Source organism: Bubalus bubalis, chromosome 20 (assembly GCF_019923935.1).
Source record: "Bubalus bubalis isolate 160015118507 breed Murrah chromosome 20, NDDB_SH_1, whole genome shotgun sequence".
NCBI classification, from domain to species: domain Eukaryota; kingdom Metazoa; phylum Chordata; class Mammalia; order Artiodactyla; family Bovidae; genus Bubalus; species Bubalus bubalis.
In genome coordinates this window covers 44,955,558-44,976,174 of record NC_059176.1, presented here as the reverse complement: position 1 = coordinate 44,976,174, position 20,617 = coordinate 44,955,558, and the positions used below count along the sequence as shown (strand labels likewise).

General features: G+C 38.8%; 1 protein-coding gene across 2 annotated transcripts; it reads left to right on the top strand.

Annotated features, from left to right (window-relative positions):
• Positions 1-238: 238 nt before the first annotated feature.
• On the top strand, positions 239-17,559 carry MORF4L1 (mortality factor 4 like 1). Of its 2 annotated transcripts, XM_006044016.4 has the most exons (13): positions 239-405; positions 4,394-4,440; positions 6,260-6,327; positions 9,087-9,203; positions 10,436-10,522; positions 10,879-10,959; positions 12,481-12,506; positions 12,940-13,028; positions 14,011-14,112; positions 15,099-15,187; positions 15,662-15,834; positions 16,111-16,195; positions 17,315-17,559. In XM_006044016.4, the coding sequence occupies exons 1-13, from the start codon at positions 366-368 to the stop codon at positions 17,397-17,399; spliced, it is 1,089 nt and encodes a 362-aa protein (XP_006044078.1). In that variant the 5' UTR covers positions 239-365; the 3' UTR covers positions 17,400-17,559. The 2 variants fall into 2 exon arrangements, with proteins under 2 accessions (XP_006044078.1, XP_006044079.1); XM_006044017.4 differs by lacking the exon at positions 9,087-9,203 and having other exon boundaries at positions 250-405.
• The last annotated feature ends 3,058 nt before the right edge of the window (positions 17,560-20,617 follow it).

Sequence of the window (20,617 nt, the reverse complement as noted above, 5' to 3'; positions counted from 1 at the left end):
GCCGCCGCCCCTGGGGATGGGGGTGGGGCAGGGCGTTAAGGGTGGGGGAGGGGAGGAGGCCACCGCCCCGCCCCCGCCCCTCGGCGCCTCCAACTCCTCGGAACTACCAATCCCGGCGTGCCCCGGGGCGGCGCGGGCGCAGGGGCGCGTGCGCGGCGGGCAGCCGTTGGCTGGAGCGGCGGTTGCGCCGGTCGCGGTGCTGGGCGGTCTGTGGGCGCTGGCAAATCGGGCCCAGGATGTAGAGTTGGCGGTGCCTGACGGCGCGTCTGACGCGGAGCTGGGTGGGGTAGAGAGTAGGGGGCGGTAGTCAGGGGTGGTGGGAGAAGGAGGAGGCGGCGGCAGCGGCGGTGGTAAATCTTTTATAAATGGCGCCGAAGCAGGACCCGAAGCCTAAATTCCAGGAGGGTGAGTTTGATCCCCTGGGGACAAAGCATGTAACGGCCCGGAGAGGGAGGCGGTCTCGGGACGGTTGAGATTTGGGGACCGGGGATGGCGAGGGCCGTGCCTTGAGGCGGCGGCGGGCAGGACTTTGTGCGGAGGAAGCGCATTGCGGCGAGGTTTTTCTGTGCTTCGTGAGGATAAAAACACTTTGGGAGGCGAAAGCGTTAGGCAGGCGTTAGAGTGCGAGAGGGAGCCGTTGCCTCGTGGTACAGCCTTAGCGCTGTGTTTGTTGTCGTTGAGAGGAAGAGGGCGCGGAGAAAGTAGCCTATTGTAGGGAGGCGGCGGGCGCGCCATGGCGGCCGTTAGGGGAAGTGATGTGGCGTGGGGGAGGGGAGGCGGCGGCGCCGTTTCGGGCTCCCCCGTCTGTCTGGGCGTCCGAGGGTTGGCGCTCCGGGGCGACCTCGAGCCGCGAGCGCGTAGCTCGCGGTGGAGCCGCGGAGCCGCGGCAGGAGGGGGTTGGCTTCGCGTCTCAGGGCGGGAGAACTGCGTTGTAAGATGGCCGCTGCAAGATGGCGGGCCCATCATGGCCGCCGGCGCCCGGATTCCCGGCTCGCGGCCGCAGACGCCGCTTTAGGGCAGAGGAGCGCCCCCTTTTCCCCCCGCCGCTGATCGGGAACCGGTTTTTCGGCGCTGGCCCCGGGGAGGTGGGTGGGGACAAGAGGAAAAAGCGCTAGCGTCCAGGTCGGCTTTGTGTCGCCCGAAGGCTTCCCTTTGCTCTCGGAAAAGCGGAGTGTCGGTGTCCTATGGGAACGTGAACGCGCTTTGGCTGCGCCGTGGCTTTTAAAGCAATAATTAAAAACTGCCTTAATGCGGTGTTACGTCCTCATTTATGTGAAGTCCCGTTGCCTTGATGTCAGCCTTTTAAGTACGGCAGTGGTTTGATTAATTGCAATAATTGATTAACAGTGATTTGAAAGTTGAATTTTTATTGTCTCGGATCAACGTGAAGGCTTACTGTAGAGAGCCTGATTTCCAGAGGAAGACAGCTCTGTAATTTTCACAATTACTGCATCTATTAATTTATATAGTGGAGGTTTAACAGTAAACTAGAGTGGACATAAAATTATGTAAGGCAAGCAAGAACACTTTAAAATCCTCATTCACATTATTGTGGTTGTACGTGTTAGATACCACGGATGTCCAGACGTCTGCAAAAAATTGTAGGGATGTTCAAACTGATGTGCGTTAGAATTACTTTGAGTCATACAAAACCCAAGCGTATTGTAACAGTATGGAATATTTAAAAGATTGCCGCGGGTGTTTTCCCTGTAACTGGCTCTTAATACCTGCTTTCTCTCTGAGAAGCTACGTGACGACTACTGTGGATTGCTTTTTTTAAACCAGATGTTTTAGAGCAAGGGTTCTTGATCTGGGGTGTTTATAATTCAGAACACCCCTTGTACTTGGACAGGAAAAAGTTTTTTCTATTTTCTAACTAAAATTAAACCTACAGTTATGACTATAGATTTCCTCCCCCACAGAAAAGCAAAACAAGATCCTCCCACAGTAGTATTAGCTGTATGTTTTCACATCCCAGCATTAAAGTTGTAGAAGATACATTCAGATGTAATGTACGCTTTTCGTTGTTTCAGAATTGTGGTAGTTCCCTGGATCAGCAGCTAAATGTTGATTGTATCAATTAAGGAGCTCTTATAATACCATAACATGATGTTTTAAATGTTTTTATAACTGTCTCAATATAGTTCGTTTCTTTTGTAGTACGGTTTTACATGTTTGTAGAAACGTTCTGAGAAAAGGCCCAAAGACTTAACCAGACTGAAGGGTCCATTGCACAAAAAAATTAATCCTCACTGTAGGACATCAAAGGAAAATGACACAGACTTGGAACAGTTAAGGATGGCTTTCTGGAGGAAGTGCTTTAGTTCTAAACTGGATGGGATGGTAGAGGGAGGGAGAATCCATATGCTGCTGTAGCAGTGAATTGGAGAAGAGGGCGGCCGAGGATGAGTTGGTTAGGTAGCATCACAGACTTAAGTGGACATGAATTTGCGCAAACTGTGGGAGATAGTGAAGAACAGGGAAGCCTGACGGTGCTGCAGTCCATGGGGTCGCAAAGAGTTGGACACGACCTAGCGACTGAACAACAAAAGGAGCCAATGTAGCTCTATGGTTTTGAAAGCTACCTAAGAGTCTTTGCACTTTGCAGACATGTTTTCTACTTCTGTGTCAAAGTTGGGTTGTATAACCATCTTTTAAGACATTATTATTATTTTGGGGCTTCCCAGGTGACCCTAGTGATAGAGAATCCATCTGCCAGTGCAGGAGACGGGGAGAGCTGAGGGTTCTCTGCTTGGGTAGAGACGCTCCCCTGGAGAAGGAAAGGCTCCACTCCAGTGTTCTTGTCTGTGGAAAATCTCCATGGACAGAGGAGCCTGGTGGGCTACAGTCCATGGGATTGCAAAGAGTTGGACAGGACTGAGTTATTTAGAAGAGAATATCTTGTAAGGAGAAAGGAATATTCTGTTGAAACTAGCAGAATTATATTAAAACACTGCAGAAAAATTGAGCTTCTGTAATGGTAAAAATACGAATGATGGGAAAGTTTTTTTTTCCTGATTCTCTTTTAAACTTGAAAATTTCTCTTGTTAAATAATGGTGCAACATATGTTACAAGCATTTTTTCAGCACAGTGGCTGTTCTGCACTGCACTTGGTCTTCCACTTGAAATGTTAAAGCAAAAAGTAAAGAAAACTACTGGGCATCTAACCCGTGTGGTGGGGGCAGGGGAGGGGAAGGGAAGACCTTTTGGCTTGTCAGGAGGGTGGCTGATGCTGGAATTTGAGTAGTGTTCCTAGTAAGAAAACCAATGAGAGGATGATGAATTGGAATCTCATCACCGTTGAATTTGAGAGCATTGGGAAAATTAGCTTTGCATTTTGAATACTATTAAGGATTAAGGATAGAAAAGTTCAAAAAAAGTGAGACAGTGGTTTGCTCCTTCCCCAATTAACAGTCTTTCCACTTCCAGGAGAAATTAAGCACTTGTTTTGCTGGGTCATATTCCTCAACTTACTGTATATTTTTTTCAGCGGGATATTAGGGATAGGTAGCTAGAATGGAGGTCAAAGGGCCTTAGCCTCAGTGTGGTTGTCTTTGGTGGCAGCAACCAAAAGGAGGGAGACACTGGTAAGGCTATTTTCAGGGTGCCTTTAAAGAAAGACTAAAATTAGGCACACAGGTCTCCCATCTTTGGTGCTTCGGAGTAGGCTCTATACCTTCCTCTGTCCTTGTGGTCTCATTCTTGTCCACAGTATTCAGCAGTGGCTCCAGCCCAGCTTTCTCTTCATATGTGTACTCATCTGCTTACTAGATGGCTCCAGTTTGGGTGTCCTGTAGCTACTGTAACTTATTCCAGAATTGATCTGAAACGCCCTCTCCCATTTCCTTTTCTGGATAATACTTCCACCATGCTGGAAGTCAAGTTTAAACTGTTTCTACTTTGGCTTAGTTGTCCTTCTCACTGCCTTTGATTCATACCTATTTCTGTTATTATTCCTGACTTTGAGAGAAGTCACTGGTTTCCCTGTTTCTTGTCTCCACTTAAGTTCGGCATAGACTTAGCGTCAGGCAGTGGTTCCTCAAAGTGGACCACTGCACAGTTGTTTTCCTCAGCTTGGGCCCTTGAAAAATAAATCAACCCTGCCAGTAGATAGCTATAGTAGATTTTATTTGCTTAGCAGGTGATAGATGATTTGATGATTTAAATAGATTGATATCTTAATTGTTTTTGTTTCCATCAAATGCTGAGGTGTTTTTTTGTCTTGAGATTTGATCTAAAGTGTTGATGTGTACGTTCCCTTATCCACTCGCTTATTAGTTTTTTGAGGAACACCAGAGTACAAAGGTGATGGCTCTCCTAGATGTCAATATTCTTATATATGAAGAGAAATCACAACTAACACTGCTTTTCCCCCGTTTTTTCCTTTTACAGGTGAGAGAGTGCTGTGCTTTCATGGGCCTCTTCTTTATGAAGCAAAGGTACAAAACCCGTTTTCTTTTAAGAAGTTAGTTGAAACTACTGGTTTGATAATTAGATTTCAGTGGTGGGTAGCTTTAGTGAGAGCTACCTTTTTCGTAGATTTTCAGGTTCATAGTTCCTCATCTCTTTTATCGTTGTCTCACTGCTTGCTCAGTGGTTCACATAAAGCATCCTGCCATTCGTGTTTCCCATCTGCTAAAGGCAAGTAGTTGGAAAATGTTTGAATGGAAAGGTAGAGGTTTGACTATGGAAGCAAAATAGCATTATTAGTTAATGACTTATGAGAAAATACTGCCAAAGTCAATTTTATTGGCAAATATAATATGCAGAGTAAGCACTGGGTAAAATTACGTTGAGGGTAAAGCTAACATTTCAAATGAGTACATTTAACTTTTATTTGTTAGATTGGCAAAGTTTGAATCCTGGGGCATTTCTTTTCTGTGTATCAGTGTTGCGCGGAGGTTATAAAAACTGATTTTACATTTAACCAAAGGTAAATTGGATGATGCATTAATGTTTTTAGTGTTTTGTTTCTGTTAACTTTTAGCATAAATATTTAAGCTGTGTCAACTATTTTTGACAATTGTTTTTAAGAAAATAAACGGTAAAGGCAATTTCTATGTATGTTCTTGGTGAATAGTTATCTGTGAAAAAGTCTTAACAGTTGTAAAGTGTCAGTGTTGCTAACCATTTTACTTATTTTGAATACATAATAGGTGTATGTTTTTAAAGTTCTAAAATGACTGAAATTGGATTTATGGGATGGTCAAGAACTTTATGTATGTGTACATAGATCTTAATGGTATAATACCAATACAGTTTATAAATGCATTTTAAGTCCCAGTGATCATTTCTGTCGTTGAATCTTGTTTCTGTTGTTAACTAGCTTCTAGCAGGCTCTTCTAAACTGGCAGCTTTTTCTGCTGAAACTGGCAGCTTTTTTCAGCAGAAACACACCAGGGAACAATTTTAAATGGCAATTGGAGTAACTTAAACTATTGTGGTTCTCTTGGTTTGCCTCTGATAAAAATTTTTAAAATCCAAAACCAGATAGTCATCGCTTTTTCATGGTTAATGACTTCCACTAATCAGTTTTAATTTGTTTGGCTGCTTTTAAGAAGAACACGGGGCTTCCCAGGTACCACTAGTAGTAAAGAAGCTGCCTGCCAATACAGGACAGATAAGGTTTGATCCCTGGGTTGAGAAGACCCCCTGGAGAAGGGCATGACAACCCACTCCAGTATTCCTCCATGGAGAATCCCATAGACAGAGAAGCCTGGTGGGCTGTGATCCCCAGGGTTGCGAAGAGTTGGACATGACTGAAGCAGCTTAGCACACAAGATGACAAGATGTTTTTCATCTGTCACTTTGTTGCTGATAATCAGCAGAATAGCTTATTGCCTTGTGTAAACTAGTGAGCTTTTAAAATAATGTGGTGTAAATATTTTTCTTGAGCTGAATTTGTTTTTCCAAATGTAGCTTTTGACTAGCTGGACTTTGAGAAAGCACAACTACAACTTTCATTAGCTGTTCTTAGATAGCCTATCTAGCCCACTGATTTAAGGTTTAGGGTAACCTCCAGTGCTTATGGTTCTTTAGATTTGTTGGACTAACTCCCAACAAATGACACTATGACTGTTTGGCAGTATAACTTTGAATACTAGTCTAAAGGCTTAAATAGTGTTCTTTTCAAGAGTCTCATTAGGTTTATTTTGGCCACCAAAGAGTTTCAGTGTTGGATAGTTCAAAATTAACCAGGTAGTCTTTTTTTTTTTTTCTCCATTATTTCTGAATAAATTTTTTTCTTTTTTATTTCAGTGTGTAAAAGTTGCCATAAAGGATAAACAAGTCAAATACTTCATCCATTACAGTGGTTGGAATAAAAAGTGAGTATTAGATTTTTTTAAAGCAACTTTTATTTATAATTAACAAATTGGCTTTGTGTCATAAACTGATAGAAGCCTGTGCTTTTTAATTCTTGTACAGTTTTACTGTAAGTACATACTGGGGCAGAGGTGAACTTTGTAGTATGTTGAAATATAACAGAAATTAGGGTTTAACTGTCATTTTGTTTTACATTCTGTGGCCTATTTCTTGTGTTCTGGTATAACGTCTAATAGTCATTAGCCCGATTATTTTCTAGTTTTGGTACATTTTAGGACAGCTTGAGTTTTTTTTCTTATTAACAGACTTAGCGACTACAAATGATATTTCAAGCAGTTACACTCAAAACTAGTTGGGTTTTTCTACTAAGGAAGGGGAAAAAGATTTAAAAATTGTTTTATTTGGTTGGATGTATTGACCAAATCATGTTTTGAACTTTGAAAGCATAATTAATAACTGAATTCATGTGGTTCACTTTTAGCATATGGTTTATAACACAGGTACAGAAATATAATTACAGAACCTAGTTTTCCACTCTGAAGAGCTATTTACAAAAAAAAAACAGTGATGTATTGATGTTGCTGGGAATGGACAGTGGTTGTAGACTGAACACATTCTAGAATATTCAGCTTGTGGCGCTCTGTCAGTGACGGGTCTTTCTTGGATCTCACAAATACCACATCTGACAATTGACTCGTTTTTGGTGCTTGTAATTGAATAGCTTGTAATATTTACTCTGAGAGGTTTTGTATTTTACTAATGGTGTTTTGTCCTTCAAAGATAGCACTGCCAAAAAGAGTAGTTCTTGAGGGTTTTTTTTTTAAAAGCTTTATGTCAGCTCAGCCATGCCATCTGATTTGATGTATACTTTTGTTTTGGAAGGTTTTTTTTTGACATTTACTGATCTGTTTCTGTGGTCTTTCACACAGTCCCTTAGCCAGTGACCAACTCAGTTAGTTTTATTAGTTAGAAGATTTTTTCACAAGATAGTTCTAGCTAAGAAATAGTACCAGTTTCTTCCATTAGTATAATTGTAGAAAAGTGGAAATCTGAAATGTATAGAAGCACATTCAATAAGTTGCTTTTTCTTCCAGTTAATAATTAAAATATTCCTAGTAATGACAGTAATATAGTAACTCAAAGTGACCCTGTGAGCTTTTAATCCCTTTGGTCTTACAGAAGTAAACTTGTCTCTGATTTTAAATGGGATTTCAGGATTAATACTAAATTGATTGAAATATCCAGGAACGTTTATCATTTTACAGCTTTCCCTTCCCCTTTAAAAAAAATGTTGAAACTGTGTCTTTCATTCGGAGAAGGCAGTGGCACCCCACTCCAGTACTCTGCCTGGAAAATCCTATGGACAGAGGAGCCTGGTAGGCTGCAGTCCATGGGGTCACTAGGAGTCAGACACGACTGAGCGACTTCACTTTCACTTTTCACTTTCATGCATTGGAGAAGGAAATGGCAACCCACTCCAGTGTTCTTGTTGGAGAATCCCAGGGACCGGGGAGCCTGGTGGGCTGCCGTCTGTGGGGTCGCACAGAGTCGGACACGACTGAAGCGACTTAGCAGCAGTGTCTTTCATTACACTTACATTTTATATAAAAATACTCTGGTAAAGTTGAGAGTGTATTAGATATCATGAAAATCTTAATTCTGTATAGGAAAGCAAATATTTATGCATATCATGAATGGGAACTTTAAAGGAAATAAAAGAAAAACAAATAGCAGATTCATGGACTAGGTCTGTGCCCCATCTCCAGGTACACTTTAAAATAATTTAGGATTACATCTTAATAGCTGTGAACACAACTTTTGTGCTTTCATGTATAGTATTTTCTGTTAAATTCCATGTAGATGTGTACAACTTCAAGACTGGGTTTTAAGTGACATTTCCAACTTAAATGGTGGAAATACATAAAAAGTTTATATTTTTTGATAGTATTGCCTGAAAATGTTTTTTCCCTTTGTTACAGTATCTAGTAACAAATAAATGATAGGCTGCATAGTTTTTTGTTATCTTTGTAGAGGATGTGTTTTTTGTAGTTGTCTTGGTATGTAGATAAATATATGTAATTTGTAATATTGATCTTGAATAACTATTTAGAGGGGCCTTTAAATTTGTACAGAATGTTTTTTATTTAGTGCCATGTAAGTTAATGCCATAGATCATTGTGACTTTGGGAATTAATGACAAGCTACCTTTAGAAAGTTCTGAAATTCTTTTGTTTGAGCTGTATGGAAAAATTTCTGGATGTTTGGCCTTTAGATACTACCCCAATAGTGATGTTCCTCAGAGCAAAAGACATTATTTCATTTTCCTGTGGGTCAGCAACTGTTTTCAGTGCCTGGCATTTAAAAGAAACTCTGTTTTTAGATCAATGTCCTTATTTAGATGCATTTTTTATGAGAGGAAAGGAATTTTCAAGGTTCTCATATGGAACTTTCTAGTAAATTAAAGTTTGCTAACTCCCTTTAGAGAGAATTGGAACAGATATAAGTAGCAGTAGGAATAAGATCCTCATTTTGCAAATGGTTTATAAGATACCATACTTTTAGAAAAGACTACAATGGAAGCCCAATCTCCAAATTGGAATTTTCTTAAACTTCAGTAAATATATACTTATTCAAAAGCACAGTAGATACTCGATTTGTTGACACAGACATTTAAATATTCCATTTGTAAATCTTAATAAAGCGTAAGCAGAATTCTACACCTAGTTACTGAGATTACTTTGTACTATGCTGTCTGTATCAGAAGTGCTGTGAGGCCCAGGCGCTCTGAAAAAACTTTGAAGACACGTGAGGATATTGTAGCCCTTTTTCCTGTTCCTGAAGGAGCTCCCTCAGTACACCACCCCTTCCTGACCTCTAGGTAAATGCATGTTTTAAAGTTTTCTCTAGGAAATCATGTTGAGGGTTGCTTTTTATTATTTATTATTCTTTTGGCTACCTTATATAAGAGGTCAAAGGTGGGAAGTCATTAAATAAAAGACTTTGAGGATACAGTCTAATTGTGTCACTAAAGGAGCTCCATCAGCAGGAGGAAAAAAAAACTTTGCACAAAAAGTTCAGCACTGCCTAGGAAATATTCTTTTTCTCTTTGGGGAAAAAAGCCACATCAGAAGTCTTGTTTTGAACAAGATCCTACTGTATAGCACAGGGAACTATATTCAATATCTCATGATAAACCATAATGGAAAAGATTATGAAAGGAGTGTGTGTATAATCTATTACAGAATCAGTTTGCTATATCGTAATTAACACAATATAGGTCAGTTTCATATCAAAATAATTTTTTTTTGAAATCTTGTTTTGAAGCTTTTCTGAGTGCCAACTAGATATTTTTAAGAGAGTGGTTGGTTCTACCTTTTGATGTTTAGAAAGCCAAGAGGATTTTGCCTGGGAAATTGGTTAATTCATTTGTGAATGAGTGATAACCTTTGTAACACTTTAGTCTTAAGTGAGTTGATGTAGGTGGTATTGAGTTTTGTAGACCTCCTAGTATGTTTCTCATGGAGCTTGAGTGTTTATCTTCTATGCATCAAAACTCGCAAGTGTTTTATATCTATTATTTAATTCTCTTAACAGTCCTGTGAGATAGATAATGTTTATCCCATTATACAGGTGAAACTACAGCACAGTGAGTTCTGAAATTTTGTATCGGAGATAACCAGCTGGTTTTAGTTCTTTAAGAAGTCATTATGGATTCCTGTGTGTGTGTGTGTGTGTGTGTGTTTTTTTTTTTTTTTAAGTTTTTCAGGTGCCTTTATTCTGCAAGGATAATTACTTAGGGGCTCTTAGGTTATGTGCTGTTACATGCTGTACTCTTATGCCATTTTAAACAAATGATTTGGATAATCTTTTGGACTCTGGCACTTTGGATTTGGGGTATTGTTTCTGAGAATGTTTATATTACCATTTTATAGTACAGATTTTCTCTAGACTTTTAGTCTAGTTGAGAATGGATTTGTAATGCCAGTTCATCGCCTTAGTTTAGAGAAGTCCAAACTCTTGCCTCTTGGATTTAAAAGAAAAAATTGTAGAACAGAGTCTGAATACTAATGAAATATTTTTGAATGATATTTTAACTTTTCTCTTTTTCAGTTGGGATGAATGGGTTCCAGAAAGCAGAGTACTCAAGTACGTGGATACCAATTTACAAAAACAAAGGGAGCTTCAGAAAGCCAATCAGTAAGTTTGTTTGCAACATGAATAGGAGAAATGCCTGTAAGTTAATTTATGGAAATGGAATCCACAGCAGAAATCATGTTGGCTGCCTGCTTTTAAAATGATTCATGATATCTGTCAGCTGCTGTTACGATTTTGATCTCAAGTGATCAGAGAGGACTTTTGTAGCCTTTTTACTCTTCCTTTCTTGAATTGATTTTTGTAAATGTGTTCTCTCTTTGTCCAACTTGTTAATAAAAATTTTGTACCAGAATATGTATAGCCTTGGAACTTCAATTTGAATATAAATTTCAAAATGGAATCAAGCTATCAATTCTATATAAATATTTTATGATATATCATTGAAATTATTTTTGAAGGGAGCAGTATGCAGAGGGGAAGATGCGAGGGGCTGCCCCTGGAAAGAAGACTGCTGGGCTGCAGCAGAAAAATCTTGACGTGTAAGAAGCTCTTTGTTTTAATTTTATACACTGAAATTCAAGCTTGATACACTTAGAATTTGTTGAAAGTGGAAACTGGAACATTGTTGTGATTTGAAAAATGCCAATGAGAACCTCATTGGCATTGGGTTATTGAAACTACATACTGATTACATATTACATATTGATTCCTTAATTTTCCTTAGCAATTTTTTTTTTTTTTTTTTGCCACTTAACTCATTTTTAAGTGTACAGCTGGGTGGCGTTAAGTACATACACAACCCCTCCTTTGTTTAATCTTTACTTTTTTGGCCGTACTGGGTGGCATGTGGGATCTTAGTTCCCTGACCAGGTATCAAACTCTTGCCCTGTACAGTTGAAGTGCTGAGTCTTAACAACTGAACCACCAGGGTTAGAACAAACATGTGTGCACATAATGTGTTTTTCTTTTACAAGCATTAGCATTGGATTCTCAAGGCACAAGTTTCGAGATTTGAGGGGTAGATTTGCTTTTTCAGTATCTTTTTCCTTGAGATTAGATTCGATTGCTTTTAGACCTTAACTAGTGTGACTTTACTACCTAAAAATTAAAGATAGTATTGAAGATAACTATGCATTTTGAAATGTTTGCAGTTTTATTTTTGGAGGTAAGATAATTAGGCAAGGATTAATGGATTTGGTAAGATAATTGATTTGGTTAAGATAATTGATTGATTTGGCAAGGATTACTATTTGAGATTGATTCATAGATTTATTTGTTAATAAGTGGTAACATATTTCCATGATCTGGATCTTTGGAAAACTTAGAGTAAACACAGGTAATTAACATTTATAAATACTAAAAGTAGAAAAGCAAACACATTCAGATGTAATATGATGGTCCCTCCAGGCATAATCTATAATCATGGCTTTATAAACTTTTTTCCTTGTGCTCCAGAAATAATTAGATATTATGTCAGGATTAGTAATTTACTGTCGGTGCATATATAAATAGCCATGAGATAAATTACTATTAGACATAATAGTCTAGACACAGGCTTTGTTCTGTGGATGAGCAGAGTGTTTAGTGTTGTAAAGAAAGGAATGTAGTTTCGAGAAGAAATAAAGTGAAACAGTTTGACCAGTGAGAGTGTGAAACATAAGTCTAATGTCAAATTATGCTGGTTCCAAAGTAATTGGGGAAAATATTTTAATCTTTGGAGCTTTTTTGTGTTTGTTGATCTAATAGTTTTATGAAGCAGGTTCTTTTTAATATAATTTACATGCTATAAACTTATTAATAGACATAAATAATAAAACCCTGGGACAAGATCTCATGGTTTTGATTTTTCTGCTATCTAGAGGGAGATGTGGATTGAGCCAACTATCAGTAAAAAAGTCCTTGAGTCTTGAGTAGTAAATAAGAATATGCAGGAAAAAAGATCAGGCAAAGATCCCTGATCTTGCCATCAAGGCAGTATTTCTCTGTGGACTCAGTCTAGTAGAAGGGAATTTAAACCAGACACGATAGTGATAATTAGCTTTTTTCTTTTTTCCTTTCAGGAAGACAAAAAAGAACAAACAGAAGAGTAAGTATATTAACTGTTTGAATTAATTAATTTGCCTTTATAACATTTGCATTTTGAATTCATTGTTAAATTTTAAGTTACAAAGTTTTAGAGTAAGCATATGTTGATGGTCTCGAGTCACAGCAGTGTTACAGAGTTAGGTACATAGCCATAGAGAACTGACATTCTTTCTACTGTAGAGAAACATAAGCATTTATTGTATTTGTTTTCTTTAATGACTGACCCTGAGATAACTATATTTTAAAAATAGATGGTAATATTAAATATTGCTTTGTACTAGATGTTTGGTAGAGCTGTTCATGAGAGGTATATTTTTGGTAGGAATATGATTCTTCAATGTAGATTTAAGTAATCTATATAATGGAAGGGTCAAGGAGTAAAGAGTTACTCATTAAGCTAACAATCTCCCTTCCTTACCCCCCAATTTTTACAGCACCTGGAAATGGAGATGGTGGCAGCACCAGTGAGACACCTCAGCCTCCTCGCAAGAAAAGGGCTCGAGTAGATCCTACTGTTGAAAATGTGAGTCTTTCTTAAATTTATGTTAATAATAACATGTTAGAATTTTTAGTCTGTCCTGTTACAGTACGGATAAAATAATCATAGAACTTTTGACTCTCTCAGAAGCATTGCTATAGCATGCTTTAATTACTGAAGTGAAAATATTCTCCTTTTTTAGATAAAGGATATATTTGTATACATCTTTATCTCATGTGTTGCACTAGAAGTATTCCTTCATGTTTTATCCCTAACTCATCACATGTTTGTTTTAAGCCCTGTGTTCTTATACAAGACTAAATAGTTCTTTGGTATTAAGATTGAATTGACTTACTAGGTCACGTTAAATTGATTTACTGATTTAATAAACCCACAGAAAAATGCCAAGAAAGCCTATCAGTTACACATGTATGTGTGTAGGTATAATAGTTCAGGATTTTTACATAAGTGAATTAAATGTCTATAATTTATTATAATCTCCAGAGTTACGAATTTGAAAAGAGAGGTTTTAAAAGTGTAACTGACCGTTTACATTTCTGAAGCTGAGGTTAAAACACCGGTATGTTCTGAAAATTAGACATTTTTAGGCAGTTACTGACAGATTAGAAGATATATTTAATCTTATACATTAAAGATGTAACTTTAAGATAGTCATGTTTGGGCTTCATCATTGAAGATGTGGCTATTCGAAATTAATAAGTTTTGAAAATACTAAGTTAAAATGCATCAAGTTGGAGAGGTCATTTATAGAAGAAGGGAAATTTGCTTTTTAAAAAAAAAGCCTTCACATTAAAAGCATCAAGTAGACTATCAAGATTTTTTTCTCCCAGGAGTTAGCGGTATGATCTTAATTCATTTCACTATTTCCAAGTCACAGTTCCAGCTGTCCGTTTGAGTAAGAATTTATCCCAAGTGCCTCTAAAGGTTCAGAAAAGCTTTTAGAAAACTCTTAGAGCTGCTCTTCAGCTAGAAAGAACAGTGTTTAGTACTATTCCTTTTTGTTTAGGAAGAGACATTCATGAGCAGGGTTGAAGTAAAAGTCAAGATTCCTGAAGAACTGAAGCCATGGCTTGTTGATGACTGGGACTTAATTACCCGGCAAAAACAGGTAACTTGGTGTTACATAGATTGTAATCTATTATGATAATGGTCTTGCTAGTGTAAAATTTTTTTTCTAAAGGAAAAGGCTGTAGACTTGGACATTGAAGGTATGACTGGGAATTTTAATTCAGGGACTAGACTGAGCACTTTTATTATCAGAAAGGATTGGGAGAGGTAAGCAAGGTACCTGTACAAAAGACCATGCATTTACAGTTACTTATACAAAGGTTTAGATAACTGTTGGCAGTGGCTAGGACACGAATACATCATTCTGAAAATTGATTAAAAAAAAAAGAACCGTATTATTTCTTGTTTAATATCATTGAAAGTGGGGCATCGTCACATACAGTGCTGCTAATGGAAAGTAGAAGTAGGAAGCACACACTACTTCCTGCAGGTATTTGTGATTTCCAAAAGAACCTGAAGCTGATCAAGCTCCTAGGACAGAAGAATCAATTTCTTAAAATAGCACAACCAGGGGTAGGGGAGAAAGGGGGACTGTGTGGGATAGGCATCAGTCATAGGCTGTGCAGTAAGTGGACTTTGAGTCTTGATCTGTCTCTGAAGCTAAATGGCTAGGTTTAGCTCCCTTCTCCCACTTACTGTGTTTGGCAGCTTTTTGTGTTTTAGTTTTTACGTTTAATGGAACACTGGGTCCCAACCTTGATGTGAAGATAAAGAGTGTATTAAGCTAAGTGTTACAGGCAGAATGATAGGTAGTGACTTGATAACACGTCAGAGGTGAATTTATGTGCAGGTGTACTCCACATGTAGTGAGAGTGTATCTGTCCAGTGTGGCAGCCACTAGCTACATTTGGCTGTTGAATTAAATTTTTAGTTCTTCAGCCACATGATCCATGTTTTAAGTGCTGAACAGTGCCCTTTTCTTTTTGGTAATACTATTAGGTGATCTTTTATTGCATTAAAACTTTTCCAGTGTACTTTTTCTTTGAAAAAGAATGTTAGTATTCAAGTGTATTTTTGTTTTCAAAGCTCTTCTATCTTCCTGCCAAGAAGAACGTGGATTCCATTCTAGAGGATTATGCAAATTACAAGAAATCTCGAGGAAACACAGATAATAAGTAAGAAAATACATACATCTTTGAAGTATACCAAAGACATTTTAAACATTATTTCTGAATAAATTATCTGAAACATGTACTTTAAAACAATACCATCAGAAGCTAGCAAAATAGAATTTCATTGGTTACAGATAAGGTTTAGCTGGTAAACATTTATTAAAGGGCCAAGTCAGTAAATGTTCCAGGTGACATTGAAGAAGCTAATCTATATAACTATGTGTATAACCATTTAAAATACAACTGTAAATGTGAAAACTAAAATCCATCCCTAACTTGTGTGTTGTAGTGTGCTCACCAGTAGTTTGTTTTTTCGAATTGATTTCTTACCTCTTATTAAATCTCTCTGTTTAGCAGAGGTTCATTGTCATTGGTTTAGCATTTAATTTCTTACCCTCATGTTGGTTGACTGAATCTTCATCTCTTAATTCATTTAGTGACCTGCTCTGAAGGTAGATACTTTTGTTCCCTTGTCAGGGAGTATGCAGTCAATGAGGTTGTGGCCGGGATAAAGGAGTACTTCAATGTGATGCTGGGTACTCAACTGCTCTACAAATTTGAGAGGCCGCAGTACGCTGAGATCCTTGCGGACCACCCTGATGCACCCATGTCCCAGGTGTACGGGGCGCCGCATCTCCTGAGACTGTTCGGTAATGATCCCTTTTAGAAAATAGTTTTACTTTTTAGCCTAGGGCCTTTGATATTTTTGTCTTTCCTGATTTATATTAAGAGGTAACATAAAATAACATTCTAAAAGACTTTAATTCCAATTTGAACTTCTATTTCATATGTATTAAAATCTAAAGTCAGTTTCTAAAATCATATGCCTTAAGGAAATTAGTGATGGTTGCATTTGCTCACATAATTAAAGTATATTCTCATAATGCTATCTTTGATGTAACTTTGACTTCATTCTTCTTAAATAGTACGAATTGGAGCAATGTTGGCCTATACACCTCTGGATGAGAAGAGTCTTGCTTTATTACTGAATTATCTTCATGATTTCCTAAAGTAAGTCTAAAAATTAATGCTTGAAATTAAAAACATGAATTTATTTAGTGTACTGCAAATTACTCTTGATAGATTAGCCCTGTAGATACTATAATAGAACTAAAATAAAACAATATACGTTTAGCATAGTTAAAATGTCTCTTGTTATTTTGGGGATGAACTAGGGATGGCTTATATTTTTGGGAAAATGGAAAGTGCAATCCTGATTTTTACAGTTTTCTGGAGGGCACTTTGGTAATATATATAAACATTTTAAATGACCGGCAGTTAGGCTTCTGGGAACTTGTCCTATAGAAATACTTTATATGCACAAGGATCTCCAAGCATGTTTATTAAATTGCTATTCATGGATAAGGTAGGTTTACATATACTGATCAAGAAAGATGTCCAAGGTGTGTCAATTTAAAAAAATTAGATTGCAATAGAGTTTGGTGTGACTATTTTTTGTAGAGAAACATTTTTAGTCTTTGGAAAAGATTTGGAAAAATATGTATCATACTTAACAGTGAGTTATTTCATAGACATAGTATTGGGAGAAGAGTTTTCTGTTTTTACTTTATATATAGTTCTGTATTTTAATTTTCTTAAAATGGCGCCATGTATTGTATATTAATTTTAAAATCAATGTGAACTTGGAAATTAACTAGCTTTTATAGTCTTCTACCAGTAATGAATATTCTCTCCGTCCAATTTCTTTATGAAATAAAAGTGCTCTACTACTTGACATTTTAGGGCCCTTTGATTTTTATGGTGTTACTTTCAAGTTGAGATTTACTTGTCAACTTCTGAATCTATAATATGATGGATTTCAAAGAGCTAAAGAAGACACCCTAGCTGTTAACTCTTTCAGGGTAATGGCACCTGTTAAGGGTGGTCCAAGCACTCAGGTTGGTATTCTAGTGACTCCTGTTTTTTGCTTCTTTGAAATAAGGGGAGTAACTCGAGACTTTCATTTTTTTTATGCATTGTTGTCTGGTATGTAACCCTGTTTGAGTTAATTAAATGGTTGCGATACGTATTTTAAAGTGCTTTGTGTGGCTTCTGTATGTAATTGATAAGAGATCAGGATCAAAATACAATTCTTCTTCATACTTGTAATGAATAACATTTCATTTTTAGATACCTGGCAAAGAACTCTGCAACTTTGTTTAGTGCCAGTGATTATGAAGTGGCTCCCCCTGAGTACCATCGGAAAGCTGTGTGAGGCGTGTGTACCCACCCATGTTTGATCTCTGTAAACACCTTTTTGTTTCTTAGTCCTTCTCTTGTACAAACAATGTACTTTGGAAATGTTCGTGTATAACAAAATTGATGTTTGTTTTCTGTTTGATTTTAAACAGAGAAAATAAAAGGAGTTACAGCTCCTTTTTTCTTTCCTTTTTTTCATTTCAAAGTTGCTACCAGTGTATTCAGTGATGGACAACAGAGAGACATACTGTAGAGTGTTTTACTGCTTAGTTGACAAAGCTGCTTTTGAACGCTGGTGGTTTCTATTCCTTTGACACTACGCACTTTTATAATATGTGTTAATGCTATATGACAGAATGCTCTGATTACTAGTGCCAAAGGTTCAATTCAGTGTATATAACTGAACACTCATACATTTGTGCTCCCCCCCCCCTTTTTTTTATGGTGCTTAAAGTAAAGAGCCCATCCTTTGCGAGTCATCCATCCATGTTGTTCCTTAGGCATTTTATCTTTGCTCAGATTGTTGAAGAACGGTGGCTTGTTTCATGGTTTTTGTATTTGTGTCTAATGCACGTTTTAACATGATAGACGCAATGCATTGTGTAGCTACAGTTTTCTGGAAAAGTTAATCTTTTAGAAATTGTTTTTCAGATCTTCAATAAATTTTTTCTTTAAATTTCAAGGAGCAGTGTACTTGTGTGGATGCATTACAGAACCTTTGTGTATTGTGTGTGTCTTCTCGTGTTCAGACAGTGATTTTTCTTTGAGGTGAGTGAATGTCTTGTTTTCTGTGGGATGAGAAGTTTGGCTTCCTGATCTGTCTTCAGTATCTACCTTCATCTGCCAGAGCAGCTTTGGTTGTCTGCTCTCTTGAATTCTGGCTGAAAAGTCAGGAGTTTGTATGACTATTTCTCTACTTTTCATGGAATGTAAATTTTGAGCATTGAGGGAGTTTTTAGCTGTGTGACAGCTAGCCTTTTGCTAATTGTGTGAGGTGTTTACCAACATTATTCACAGTGCCTAAAATTTGAGCTCCTTCCCCCAACTTAAATACAGACCTCCTTGAGAGGGTTTGACGTGTGTTTCCTTGACCTCCCTCACCTTTGTTCTGTGGAAGTTCTTGAAGTCTCATCTCTGCTTCTAGGAGCATCCCATGATTTCCTTTCTGTTCCCCTGTACAGTTCATCCTGCCCCAGTGCCCAGGTATTCTTGGGAATGGTTACAAACCATAGAATCTACTGGCCAGAAGCTGGGCTTAAGCAGAGAGCTAGGCTCAGAGCTGTTTTTGTTCTTCCCCAGCTGTGTGACCGTCACTCACTGTCTGAGGCTTAGTCTGTTTTTGTCTGAGAGATGAGGTTAACCCAACATACCAGATGGTGGTTATGTACTGTTGACAGGTGAGTTGTCATTGTGACGAAGGAGCATGCTGTACTGAGTTGATCAGGCATGTTTGACTCGGTGACCTCATGGACTGTAGCCTGCCAAACTCCTCTGTCCATGGATTCTCCATACAGGAACACTGGAGAGGGCTGCCATGCTCTCCTTGATGAAGAATAGCTCTCATTTTACCCTGGTTGTCCTGGGACAGAATCAGTCAGCTCGGGGATCTTTTTCCCTCTTTGTGGCTTGGCAAAAAGATGGCTCAGCAGATGTGACTTTGCTCAAAGGAAGAACAGGCTGAGACTGGAGGCTGAATTGCAGAGGTTCCCCCACTGCTGACAAGGCCACCTTGTCAGCCTGGAAGCACCACCGTCGGCACAGACGCCTCGAGGTTCCCTGCGCCGCCCCATCTGCATGGAACCTCTCGGTGCTCACCCTCAGCGTCCCCTGGTGAGTCAGGAAACCTTAGAAGGTTGGCACCTTTGCTGGTTCGAGGTTTTCCTGTCACCTACGCAGGTTAGAGGTGTGTGTGGGTGTCCAGAATGCCTCTGCATGTGAGCTTTCAACTGTCACTTGCACAGTAACCTCACGTGTTCTTTTACTCTTCGGAGACTTCATTGTCCAGGGGAGCGGTGAGGTTCTCTGCCCGCAGGCTCAGCATGGGGTTTACACTTCTGTCTTCAAAGTTTTCGCAACTTCTTCAAATTCAATCCCACAAGAAAGTTCCCAGAGTAGTAGATGAGTACTTCCTTGTGTGCTCTTCACCTCTCAGATTTACCTCTTGTGTCTTTGTCACATTTTTGTGCACACATGCACTCTCCACAGAAAATCACTTTTATTTCTCTGAATCATTTGAAAGTAAAAATAATTGCATTTTTAAGTCTCCGTGCAAGATCCTGTGTGAGAAAAGCTGGACTAGAGAGTTCATTATACACTAATTTATTGGAGGAGCAGGAGATGGAGAGGGTTAACAATATTCTCTGTCCAGAAACAGGGCACTGTTACTTTTGAAAAGGGTAGGCCAGGTCAAGTTCACACTGATCTAGGAGCCAAATATTAAGCTAATTGGTTGAACTCAAGAGGGTTTTAAATGGCTTATGTGCAGTGAAGAGTATTGGGGAGCCTCCCTTCTCTATTTCTCTGGCAAACCCTCAGAATAAGGAGAGGGGAGCAGGACCTCTTCAGGGGGCTCACAGGAGGGCGACAGATACACAGGTCATGTAGACTTCCTAAACAGCTTTGGGGGAAAAACACAACTCCTTAAATACAATTCTAAGGGGAAGCTTCTTTATCCATAGAACAGTAAGAGGTGTTGCTAACTGGTATGACCCACTTGGGCAGTTTTGGGAAGAAGAGCTGTGCCTCCCTCACCCCTCAGTCCCCTGTGAGACATGATCACGTCTTTCATGTTTGTCTTGATTTGTCCAGAAGTGGCAAGAAGGTCATTATTCCAGCTGGCTCTGGCCCTCTCTTAAACCCCTCCATCATGCTCAGGTAGCTCTGAAGTCCACTATGTGCCTTGACCTCTCGCACCCCTGCGTTTGTAGTGCAGCCTGGGGGGAAGGCAGGTGGGTAAAGTGCCCCCTTGGCTGTGAGGTATAGCAATAAAGCAGATACTGTATCTTAGTCCCTACAATGCCTTTGCTTATTTCTTAGCTCAACACTGGAATTGGAGAGGGATGCAATTAACAGCCCCAGGACTTTAGTTACAAAGATGTATGTGCCTTGCTGAAGGAAAATCGACCCAGATTGACAGTTTTGATGATTCTTCACAACCATTCCAAGTTAAATGCTGTTAGCCATGTGGTGCAGGTCCTCCTGTATGTTTTCCTGTGTACAGACAGACACGACTTG